Here is a 12,830-nt window from a genome sequence, read left to right on the forward strand (position 1 = left end):
GTTGCTATATTGTGTATTGCATAGGGCCTAGCTATTTATATTTGCCTCAGTGACTATTTTTCACTGACTTTCTTCAGAAGTTACATCTTGGGCTGCTTGAAGTTTTAATGGGATTTGTAAAAATTATACGTTGTAAGTGTTTTTCTGGTTACGGTAACAGCAACAGGCTTGTTCACGTGACTTCAACAGCAAGCGTTTTATTTTGTAGGCAGGCCTAAGTTCATTTGAAGTGTCCAAGAATAAAAAAGGTATTTGGGATTGCTCATGAATATAACAAGACCAGGCATCTCTCACCGTGTTCCTCAAGGTCCAGATTTTAGGAAAGAATTCTGCCCTTTCAGAGAATTTAGATTATAAAGGACTTATTTAAACATAAGTAACTTCTGTTTTTTTCTTAGCGTAACAACAATTCCCAGGGGTTCAGCTGTCATAACCTCTGAGTTTATATATTATATGCTTACAAATGTGTTAAAGATTGTATCCCAGCATTCAAGATAGTGACAGATATGGTTTTCCCTTATAAATTTGAAACAGATGGAAGCATTTAAATATAAAACTGTTTCATTCTTGTGAACATTTAAAAGTCCCCAATTTAGGCACAATTTCTAAATGCCTAGTGCTTTAAAAAAAAAAAAAAAGGCAAGTTTTAATGCGGTGGCTTAAAAACGGAAAGACACTGCCTTTCTAACACAAACTATCCTTCCTTTGAAAATCCAAGGCTCAATTTTCAAAGCATTGCCTAGGAATTTAGCCTGCGACCCCCATTGACACTAATGGGAATTGCATAGCTAAGTCCCCATAACATCACTTTGGAAATGCATTTGTTATACCAATCCAGAAAAAGGGTAGCATAAACTATAGGGAGACATTCACAGATCAAGAGATCAATTTAGACTTTGAAATACCAGTGTGTGTTATTCCAGTTATGTGATCAGTAGGGGGGATTTTAAAATTCACCACATTCACAAAATAAGTCACCAGGAGTAAATAAAACAAAATATTTTGGCAAGTGGCAGGCAGACTTGCTAACCAGGCTAACAAGATATTTGTCAGCAGTAAGGAACACCAACTGATTAAGTGATAATTGCATTTGGTTGGTACGGTGTTATTCTACAATTAGCAAACTCTGTCTTTTTTTCCTTGTAAGCTGGACTATGTTTTAAATACTTCCGCTCTGCCTTTGCGACCAGGAAAAGTTTAGAGTGAACAAGACTTGTCTTTATCCGGTTCTGATTCTGTTTTTATTTTTAATTTCAATCTAATAAGTGCTTTCATGGTGTGCAAGCTTTAATAAACAGGGAGATAACAGTTGGTGAACTAAAGGGGGTGTTATCTTTGTGTTCGTGCAGGATTTTTTGTTAATCCACTGGAAATAAGTGTATACCTGTGTAATGTATATTCACGTGTACTTGTGCCTGAAACATAAGCAGAGACTAAAAGGAAAGTGGTGGTGTTGCGTAGCTGTGTTACTGCAGTGCCTGTGAGTCCCAGTCAGGGATCTTGGCCCCGTTATGCTGGGCAGAGTATAAATAAGTGTTTTAACAAAAGGAAGACAGCGCTGCTTCAGAGTTCACAAACTGATGAGATTATAGCTCCACTGAAAGGTTAACATTATGTCAGAAATTATGAAACAGCAATGATTCTGGTTGACTGGCTTCCTTTTCAGTCATCAAACCTGTTTGTTCTTCTGAATTAAAGGTGGATATAGGTACAGTGTGAGTTCCTCGGGGTGGGAAATGTTGGAGTGGGACATTAGTGAGTGGCTTTTCTGAGTTTACTGTGTTTAAAATGAAAAAGTCCCCTTCGTCTTTAGAGCTTTTTAGCTCCGTACTCCGATACAAATACTAATAATTGAAATATTAATATATTTGCTATTCCTTTATCTTAATGACTTAAATGATATATAGCTAACAATAGTCACGGGGCTTTTTTTCTAGGTCAAAAGCCACACATCCTCAAGGAAAAAATCTCAGTGGTATTCTGTATTCTCTCCTAAGAAAGGATTTGGCATAGCTTGCAGCTGTATATACTTGGCACTGTTCGTTTCCCAGAAGAGTTCACCAGTATTCTAGGCTTTGGGATTTTTTTAATTAAAGAGGTCAAAATCCATTATATCTAAATTTCAAAGAATTTACCAATTAGCTGTAGTCTGCGATGCCCAGCAGGTGGCTTTTATACTATTAAAGGGAGATTGTTTCCATCTCTGATCAAAGCAAAAACAAAACAAAGGAAAATATAGAATATTTTGCTGTACACAGTGCAAACCACATGCTGTGTAAATTATAGGTGAAAACTGTATGTGAGAGACTGTTTAGTTGTACCACTTCAAGAAAAAATTCTATATATTTTTACATTGTTCCTCATGAGGATTTTAATGGTAATGTCTAAATCTGTTTAGATTGCTGATTAGCTGAGAAGATTAGACAGCTTGCTATTTCCTAAAATGAAGATTTTAGCATTTTCTTATTTAAAAGTAAAAGTAAAAATACACAATTAAGTAGATTGATTAATTTACTAGAAGTAAAATTAGAAAAAGCTGAGCGTGCTGGAATGTCGCAAGACGCAAAAAAGTTCCAATTTGCACTTTTCAATGAATCTGAAACTTCCCCGATTTTTACCTACTTAAAAGAATGTTTGTGACCTTTTGACCCTTTTGTTATCCCTTACTCAGAAAGGCCTTTATTCTGTAAGGCTTAGGTATAAAAAAATAAAAAGAGCGTTAATGGCATAACAGTCCTTTCTGATCACCCTGTGTAAGATGTTTATGCAAAGTGTCAATAGAAGCAATTGGCCTAACAGTGTGACAACCTGCTTTGCTTGGAAATGGGCTAATCTCCTGTTTGGGTTATCCAGAGGTCAGGTAAGGATTTCTTTTTTTGCACTCCCCGTAGTGCGTGGGTACATAACCTGCAAACACTACAGGGCAGAAACCAGAAGAAACTGAGCCCAAGAATGCCACTAAGCGCTTTTTTTTTTTTTTTTTTTTTTTAACTCTTGCCCTTTTTGCTTTTCCTGATTTATTTTTTTTTTCCTCTGACTTCTTTTATTTTTTTTCGATTCCTGGTCCCATCCCAGAGAGCCTACTTGAGCGTGTAACACATAACGATGACAGGGACTCTACCAATATCATTATCTGCTGCTTTACTTTGGGTTTGGTTTTTTGGCTGTTTTGATTTTTATATTTTTTTTTTCCCAAAGAGGCATCATCCCCCTCTTTTTTTTTTTTTTGAAGTTCACGTGGAAACCTACTTTAAATCTCAGTTTTTGAGGGCTGCCCCTGTTGCCCTGTCACAGCAGGCTGGAGCTCAATGAGCGCTCAGGCAAGCATAGCGGGCCAGGCAATGGGCCTTGGCCGGCTGCACGCTGTGAACTCCTGCCTCACTGAATCAGCTTCTGTGTGTTTTTATAACTGCCTTTTTTTTCCCCCTGTTAATTATGCCCCAAGGCTGTGGAAAGACAGCATTTATCTGTTTCAACAGACTAAGCAGCAAGTGTTCTGACATGTTTATCAGGCAAATTGTACCTGACAAAAGGTAATTACACATGCAATCAAGTCCAGAAGTAACTGGGTGATTAGGGGTTAATAAACTGTTTAGCATAAGAAATATTCAGCTTGTGAGCAAAGAGAGTGGACCAGAAGGACATAACTGATAGTGATACCTTAAAAGAATTACTTTTCTTTTGGTGGAGTATTTGGATTTACAGAAAGGTAAGCAGGATATTAAGTGTACAACTCCTCATTTTTTATCTCCGGCCCCTCTGTCACTGGTGCCTGTTGTACAACCAAAGCTATTTGCTGACACTCTTGCTACTTCGGAGGAGATAACGGCACCATTCCAACTTGTACTAAGCTACCTTGATAATTTAAAATTACATTTTTTTTAGTATAACCAACACGCTTATTGTGGTCTGGTGGACGCTGCCCCCATTTCCTTCTGCAAAACCCTTCTGTTGACTCTGGATAGCTAGTTCCCGAACTTGCATTCTCTTCCAAGATTATTCCTGACAGTTGCCCAAAAGTAAAAAGGAAAGGCCGTCTGTATGATATTTGAGGATGTGACAAGAGGTTCAAACAGCATTGAAAGGGCCGGATGGTCGATTCCAGCAGTTCCCAGTGCACAAAATTCTCATTTAATTACAAGATGGCCTAAATACAGGACTATGGCTGAGCTGATCGGGATTTTAGGTAATATAAGAAAAAGCTTTGCTGGGCTTTACTTTACCAGTAATTTCTATCCAAACATGGCCATATCACCTAGATTGGGAAGAAGCAAGAGTACTGACATTGAAGAACAGGTGCAAGTGCACTATTTGAAAACAGAATTCTGTCCCTAAAATCTTAAGAACATTTTCTCCCCTGTGGCATCAATATTGTAATGTTTTGCGTTAACCAAACCTGTTAGCTATCAAGGTCTTAAAGTAAGACCTCTTTTAACCAGAAAAATATCTTAGTATCTTTTACAATAAAATCGTTGTGTTTAAAGTAAAAGTATTCAAATTAAAAATAGCAGTTATCTGCATAAAGTAAGAGAATACTATAGCCTTTTATATAAGTATATATAAACACCTTTTTTTCCACATGGTGTTTATTTCAAGCAGAAAGAGCTGATGTTAGACATAAAAGACATTTAGAAAATACATAGACATGAGCAAAAAGTTAGAAAATCAAAGTATTGTAGGACATCATTCAAAATGCAAGCACAGAACAGCAGCCAGAGGCTAAAGTTATCTATAATGTTTTAAGTATATATGTGACTAATAAGGTGATGGTTTGAGAGGGCAACACTCTTTTCATATACAGTAAAAGGAGCATGCTGCTGTCTGATTATCAGCCCTGATGGTTCCAAGATGTTGGATAAACGTTCCCCTTCTATCATATCTTTAGAAGAGGCAAATCCTCTAAATAAGGCAGAAGTGTATACCCTATCTTGTAAATGAAAGCGGACAGTCTATTGGACACTCTATCTGGTATACTAGAAAGGATAAAGTTTGTTCTTTTGTTGTTGTTGTTGTTTGGTAATGACTCAGACGCACACACAGGTACACACACTTCTCTGCAAATTATTCCTAGTCAGACAGGCTTCCCTTGCTCCCAGGGAAGTGTATTCTGCGTCTTTGTAAAATTCTCAGGTATAGCATTGCCCGTCTCAGCTTATTCTTATTTTTCATGGTTGTTATGGGATAAAGAGAGTACAACAAGGCCATTGTTCTTGCGTAGTAGAGTACGTATTTCTAGTTTATTCGGTGCTTGACAGTGTTTCAGCTGCGTGGTAAGCTGGTTCTGACAGAGCACCCTTGGGTGGCTCCTTAGGTGGGGCTGGGTGCTGACTAGCAGCTAATGGTCTGCACTGACTCTCAGGGTAGCGGGAGAGGTTGCCTTTCTGTCCAGTTTGAAGTATTTCCCATACACGTTAAGTCTGGAAAGATGCATGTGCAAAATAAACATTTTTCCGGTTGTAATTTCAAGGCAAACAATGCACATGCTAACTGTGAAGCAGTCGCAGCCAGCAGCGCCAGTGTGCTGTGCTACACTGTGGGTTTGGATTGATTTTTGAGGCAGGAAAATATTTATTGTCAGGACCTATTCTCTGCATGTATTTCTTTTACTACAGTGCATGTCAGTGTGGACCTTTCCTTGCGAGACAATGCGTCTTATTTTAAATTACTATCTTGGTAATAGTGATAGTTAGAGTGGCTAAAATAGCAGTAGGGAAATGTTGCTTTAATTTGGTCTTTAACAGGTTGATTCTTCTTGCCAGAATAAGAACTACTGTCACAAAACCAGCAAATTCTCCTGTACTTTGTGCTTCACAACTGAGAAGCCGTGGGGCAAGCTCACCTGAACTTAAATCCCCTAACTCTTTTGGGTTTGTTTTTTGGTTTTTTTTGTTTTAATTGTAGCTGATACTCTTTTTGGCAAAGTTAATGCTTTTACGATTAGACTTGCCCTTGATATAATTTTTCTTTTTCGGCTTTAGTAGTAATCACAGTATTTAAAACTGCAGAGATTTACAACCTTCTTTTATTTCAGTGGAACTTAACATATCCTGCGTATTACATCTCTGTAGCATGAGTCACGTCAGCATGTCAAGCCAAATCCACAAAGTATTTCCATTATATCTTCACCTTGAGTACCGTGTAACATTACCAAGGGCTCGTCCCTCTCCTTGTGGTTTTGCATACGCCTAGTCCCTGTCGCATTATAAAATCATTTTAACATGCATCTACTGTGAATGAAAATACAGCAAAAATATAGGGAAAAAGTTGGTGGGGTTTTTTTCACATCTGTTGAAGAGTTGGCCAAATTTTCATGATGAATTTCATGTAGCTATCTGTTTGCATGAATTAAAAAACAGGTTTTTTGCATCTTTATGTTCTCTTATTTTCAATAATCTTTATGTATAAATTTCAAGGTAACTTTGTCCTTTACTAAAATAAAAATAATCTACTAAAGGATTCAGTAGGCCAGTGCTTCATTATCGACTTTGTCTTTCCAAGAGTATGTTCAAATCACATCAAGTAGCCCAAATATTTTTGTGCATCTTCGAATGGGTATATTCAGATAATATGCCTGTGACCAAGACAGTCCCACTTTAATAGAGGTCTTTCTATACGAGGAGAAGGAATTAAAATGCTTCATTTAAGCAAGGCACACGTTTTTGTAGCAAAAGGCAGTGTAAATCAGGAAGGAACAGAGTAGCAGAAGCTGAAGCAGACTGTAGGGTGGGTACCTCTGCAGCATGGCTGCAGAAGTGAAGGCGAATCCGGGGTTGTGCTCAAGGGAAGCTTTGTATGATGGGTGGATTGAAGTTATTTCCCGTACACGTGTGATGGTCCTGGGACGGGCAGCTCTGCTAGACTGTCCCTGTTGCTGCTGGCTGCTGGCCAGCCTGCTCCCCTCACAAAGTGCCTGCGTTGACTGTACATCCGCCAAGTGCCAATTCCGATGCAGGTGATATGAATGGCCAGGACACAGATCCGAAGAGCTGCACACCAGGCAGCTCTTGCCCACCCGCAGCGTACAGTACGTGCTGTCAAAGTCCATTATGTACAGCAATATGCCTGCAGCTGTGAGGGGGACAAAACCCACAACGTATAATTGTGCACAGCAGCAGCCTGGTCTCCAGCAGGGTCTGCAGCTCTGTCGCGTTTACTCCAGCAGCGGGGCACGTTTGTCACTCTGCGGCCCCTGAACACATGTGCAGAAGGAGGGAAGGGAGCTATGATTGAGTGGCATGTGTCATTTGATTGCATGTCCCTGGTCCTTCGTGTTACCTGCCACATGTCATGACAGCTGCCTTGATTTAGGAGATTTATTAGCATGAGGCTGGTTGTGTGCAGGTCTTTGACCAGGTGTGGAGCAGGGAAAATGCTCAGGGTACATCCCCCGTTGCCGATAGTGTCATTCCTCAGAGCCAGGACTGTCTTAGAGTGTGCAGAACATGCTTCATGTTCTCTTGGGACATTGTTTTACCTCACGTGTTGAAAAGCAGCGGACTCCATGGTCTATTTAGAGCCCTACGTGCCTGTGTTTGGTCAGGCAACAGATGAGGTGTAATCTTCCACCCCAGCCGTCACTATCACTAGGATGTCCCGGAGCCATGACACAATCAGATGGCTGATTCAGGCACTGAAAGTATGGTATGAAAATTGTTCTTGCGATATTGGCAGGAAAGTTTCTTCCAACTTGTCAGCACTGTAATTGTATCAGTCATCGATGGCTTTGGGCTGCATGTTGCTAACAGGATACAGAGCTTCAGAGTTATTTAGGATTTACCCAGAATCCTCAATTTCAATGTTACAATAGGGATAAGAAATGAAATCTTTCACCTCTGATTTACTGAACACAACTTCTGCAGGAACATTGGCATGGTCCTTTCTTAAGGACCACGTCCCGTATGGAGCCCATGACAACTGGCATTGTAAATAGTAGTGATTTATTAATACATTATTTGCTTCTCTGTAAGAGAGAGAGGGAACATCAACTTTCCAGATTATGTAGTTTGGGTTCCTGTGGCTGTCAGCTTTATCCTCTCAACTTGTGTTGTGTTCTGCTTGTCCTGCCTGGCTGCTCTTTTGATTGTGCTTTTGAATGTGTCACACAGCCTCTATGAGGACTGGGCACTACCGGCTGCTGTAAGGCAAGAAATAAGAAATGATGAGTAACATGCAGCAGAAACTGAGGCTGTGGGTTTCACAAATGCCACTAATTCCTGAGTTCTCAGAGCCTTCCTGAGCCTGTTTGCTTAGTGACTAAAGGCATCTTCTCTTCTCTCCAGCTCAGTAGGAGAATTGATGGTGCCCATCCTGAGAAAGCGCTTTGTGAAAAAGAACTATTTTCATTTGACCTTGGCAGCTATCGTGGATATGTAGTCAGTAGAGAATGAAAATAGCCTCCTTGCTTTTTATACACCTTTCACCCAAATGAGATAGTCAAATGTAAAATCTAGATGTCACTGAGGTTTGTAGTGGTCCCTGGAGGACTTTGGAACGACAGAGTAGTAACTGTATCAGAGATCTGTTATAAAGCCAGGAAATGTTACTATTTATTCATAAAAGAGAATACTACAAATATGGAAGAAGTAATTAATTGGAAAATAATTAATATAAATTAGTCACTTTATTTGAAAATGACATAAGAAAGGGGTTAGGAAGTGGAAAAATCTGGAGAAGAAAAAGCATATAAATTTGAAGCTGTGAAGACCAGATGTATACTTTTATTTTATAATTAAGTTGGTGTTATGATTTTGGGGATGAGCGTTACTGGAGATCTGTGATGTTTTACCAGGCTGAGAAGTTTGAGGAAGGCAAAGCTCTCAGAGGTTGCAGCCCTGTTCTTAGCCTACTCTGAGCAGTCAGAGGGGCGGGCGGCTGCTGCTGCTGTGCCCCAGCTGTAACAGCTTAGCAGGAGCAAATGTTTAAAGTGAAAAGGGCTCTTTATTTAAATAGCAAAATGGTATGACCCGCAGTAGTCTGTTAACGTTTCTTAAAGTGGTTTTGTTACAGAAAATCCTGTTCCACCCCAACCTTTCCAGGTATTAAGGGGCTCTAGGTGACGCTGAGGACCCAGCTCAGCGGAGCAGCCGTGGGCACTGCACGCCGGGGCGGTGTTGCTAGTGGTTCCCCACGCTTATTTTAAGAGTAGGTTTGGCTAACACAGGGCAGCCTGAGAACCAGCCTGATTAGCCCTCAGCAGCAGGACAAGGCCAGGCACCAGAGGTGGGGGGAAGCTGGGGCACCCCGCCATTGACGTCAGTGGGAGCGGGACCGGCTGTTCCACAGGTAGCCGTGGGAAAGGCTCCACGGAGCGAGCAGGGCCGCCTGTGCCCTGGCCCCAGGCAGCCTGGGCAGGGCGCCCGGCCTGCACCCGTGATGGCGGAGGGTGAATTCAGCTTTCAGGGCTGCGATGGTGCTGGCTGCTGGAGGTTAAGCATTGCGTCTGCTTGCAGAAGCAGGCTGTTCTGTTGAACAGCAGCTCCGAGATCGTGAGTCAAAGGCCTGATTCGAAACTGTGGTCAGATGTAGGACTGCGTTTGGAGGCTTTCCCCCCACCCCCATTTAAGTGTTTGAGGGTTGTTTGGGCCAGAAGTGTGCCTAGGGCTTGGGGCTGAGTCACGGGGATCAGTCGCCGCGGAGAGTGCAGCAGGGGTTGTTTAATTCACTTAATTGAGACTACTTGAGCCTCTGGTTTAAATTGCTGTGAGCAGCAACAGATGCAAGTATCCCCTTCCCGCTCCCCACGCTCAAGCAAGCCCCCGAAAGAGCAAAGCGCGAAGCCATCAGCATCCCCTCCTAGGGCCAAACCAGCGCAGGGAGGGAGGCGAGAAGGCGTTAAAGAAATAAACGGGGCAGGTGAAGGGGCTGTCGGCTGGGCTCGGGGCGAGGGAGCGGACCCCGCAGAGCCGCTCCGCGCTCCCTCACCCGCCCTTTTCTACCCCCCCCCCCCCCCGCCCCAGCTCCTGGACCTCTTCATGGTGTGGGACTGGTCCACCTACCTGGCCGACTACGGGCAAGCCACCTCCAAATACCTGCGGGTCAATCCCAGCACGGCACTCACGCTCCTGGAGAAGTAAGTGCGGGAAGAAGCGGGGGGGAGGGGGATGCGGGTGGGCGGCGGATCGTGGGCGCAGCGCTCCCAGCCCGGCACCCACGGGGCGGGACGCCCCGTGGGTGCCGGGCTGGGAACGCTGCGCCCACGGAGGCCGGGAGCGGGGTCGCCATCCCGGTAGCCGCGGCGACAACTCCTCGCCGTCCCGGTGCCGGCAGCCGCGGGCGATGCCGGCGCAACCCCCGCTTCCCGACTTTGCCGCTTTAAGGAAGGGAAACGCCGCGGATAAAAGCCGGGGCGAGCGTTTCGGCTTGGTCTGGCGAGTGGGTTGGGGAGGGCTGGGTTGTCGCCAGCCGGGTATCGAGCCGCTTTTTTAAAAACCGCGTCGAAATAACGCGGTGGTTTAAAGGCATTTTCTAAACGGTGTTTTCTCTCCTCTCCCGCCTGCCGTGAATGCGCCTTTTGCAGAGTTCACAGAGGGTACGTATCGCCCTATGTTGTTACAAAATACTGTCGCTTCAATTTCTTTTTATTTCCCGAATTTCGTTTTTAAATCCATTGGTACGGGAGATCGGCAATAACGGTATCGGGTAATTTGACAAACTGTGAACAAAACACACCCGTTCGCTGAGTCTGAACTTACCGTGGAAGCAGATGATACTAACGGGTTTTCTGGTTTGCTTCTCTCTTTAACACATTTGGTAGGGCCAGTTTCCTGACGAAGCGATATTTGCTTAACACTTACGGGCGATTTGTGAAGTAATATTTGTTAAAACGAGTTCCGCATTGCGGAAGTTTAATTCAAGAACACATAGATAACAAGTTTTGTAATCTTTCAGTTCTTATTAGTAGAAAGATCAAAAGAGGAACAAAAGTAAACCTGTTTAAATAGTCACATTTTTCCTTTTCAAATTATGTTTCTAACGTGTCTGTGTCATTTGCTTCTTTATTTCTCCAGAATGAAAGATTCTAGCAAAAAGAACAACATTTTTGCTCAGTTCAGGAAGAATGATCGTGACAAGCAGAAGCTAATAGAGACTGTAGTAAAGCAACTTAGGAGTTTAGTGAATGGTATGTCCCAGCACACATAGGCCTGCTAAATCGATGGTATCTCATCACGCCAAGAGGTTATTTCTTAGCCACTATTTCTACTAAGCAAACAGTGCTATCAGTTAGGACATTCGTTTCACGGAGTAAAGGAAAAATTCAGTAGATGGCTTGTACACGGAGTCTTCAGCAAACAATTCTTTGTACGTATTTTTAATGGATTGAATACTATTTTGTATATTGTAAACAAATGGTGAAAAATGACTGTACAATAAAAACCAGCTCAATCGTATTGTACATGGAACAGCTGAACTGTAAATACATTATTTAAATATCTGCAGACATGGTGTCCAAAATTTTGCTCCGGGTAGGAATTATTTGACAAATGATCCCTTAGTTGCTGTTTTCTGGATGAATCCTAATTTAATGTTTTTTAAGCATTGAGATACTTGCGTTTCAGATGCCGCCTATCATTTTCCTGCATTAAATGTATATTAGCCTTAAAGTGATTGGACAAAATTTTGTATACCAGATTTTGTAGTCTGGAGGTATGAAAAAATCTAATGATTTTTAGTACCTTTGAAAACTACTTGAGAATTAGACTTGATATTTATTTAGCGTTAGGGCTTATAGGCTTTGTTCTCCAAAAGGGTTTAATCTTGAGGTTGTGAATGTAAATAACCATTTGAGTTCTTTATAATGTGATATTTTGTTTTGGTTTGGTTTTGTTCCTCAGGGTTACTATTTCTAACTGTACTTTTGTAAGATCCCGGGTTCTTTTCCCCAGGTTGCAGTAAGGAATAGATTTGCCACTGTTGGTTTCGTGCCGCATCTGTTTGTCCGTACGTGCTTTCTACTGCCAGACCCATCCCAGCGATTAGCATTTCGTCCCACCGCCGCTCTCTTTGCACTGTTCCCTCCTGGCTATTTTAGACACAAAGAGAATGTCTAACAAATACAAACCAAATGTAAAAATAATGTACATTTTCGCTGTGTTTTTAAGTTATTGACGGTCTAAATACAGTAATATAAACCTCACCCGTATTCCTGTTCGCTTTCACGCACCGGGACGCACCTCAGAGCTGGTTTCGTTGGGACCCGCACAGGTCCCGGCTCTTTGGTGATTCCCCCTCGGGGCAGGCGGAGGGGGGGATCCGGGGGGCCCCGACGGCGGGGTGCGGCCGCGGGGGGGCTGCGAGAACACCCCCTCGGCTGCCGCTGCCGTCCGGGACGGCGGGCCCTGCGGAGCGGGGCTGGGACGGTACCCGCTCGGGGGAGCCCGGGACGGGGACCCGCTGCCTTCCCCGGGCGGGGGGCAGGGCTGGCCCGAGGGGACGGCGGGGGGTCCCGGCGGGGCAGATCCCGCACCCCGCGCCGCGGGGCCGGCCTGGATGGGGCGGGGGGGCTGCGGCCGGCAGTGCCGTGCCGTCGGGGGGAGGGGAACGGGAGAGGGGCGCCGGGCCCCCAGCCCCGAGGAGGGGGGGCTGCCCCGGCCGCGGCCCCGCGCCCCTCCGTCGCGCTGCCCGGCTCCCCGGCTCCAATCACCGTACTTGGCCGCGCTGCTTAAATATGCAGCGGATACGTCATCTCCGAAGGTGGATCGGGCGTAAGTGGCCAATATCTATATAAATGTGGCCGAGGGGCGAACCGGCAGCAGGAGGCGAGCGGGGCCGGGCGGGCAGCAGCCGGCAGGGCCAGCCGCCGAGCGGAGTGGCGGGGCGCCCGGCCCCCCGCC

The 12,830-nt window shown here is 44.0% G+C and overlaps 1 protein-coding gene across 9 annotated transcripts in view; it reads left to right on the forward strand.

Annotated features, from left to right (window-relative positions):
- EXOC6 (exocyst complex component 6) overlaps positions 1-12,133 on the forward strand; it is a 99,135-nt gene extending 87,002 nt beyond the window's left edge. For 4 of the 9 annotated variants that reach the window (XM_063338260.1, XM_063338262.1, XM_063338265.1 and 1 more), the window contains 3 exons: positions 9,957-10,069; positions 10,517-10,528; positions 11,007-12,133. In XM_063338260.1, coding sequence (XP_063194330.1) covers positions 9,957-10,069; positions 10,517-10,528; positions 11,007-11,139 — 258 coding nt within the window. In that variant the 3' untranslated portion in view covers positions 11,140-12,133. Of the gene's footprint in view, positions 1-9,956; positions 10,074-10,516; positions 10,529-11,006 lie in introns of those variants that run through there. The other 5 variants (XM_063338261.1, XM_063338263.1, XM_063338266.1 and 2 more) reach the window with 2 other exon arrangements.
- The last annotated feature ends 697 nt before the right edge of the window (positions 12,134-12,830 follow it).

This window comes from Chroicocephalus ridibundus, chromosome 6 (assembly GCF_963924245.1).
Source record: "Chroicocephalus ridibundus chromosome 6, bChrRid1.1, whole genome shotgun sequence".
Classification (NCBI taxonomy): Eukaryota; Metazoa; Chordata; class Aves; order Charadriiformes; family Laridae; genus Chroicocephalus; species Chroicocephalus ridibundus.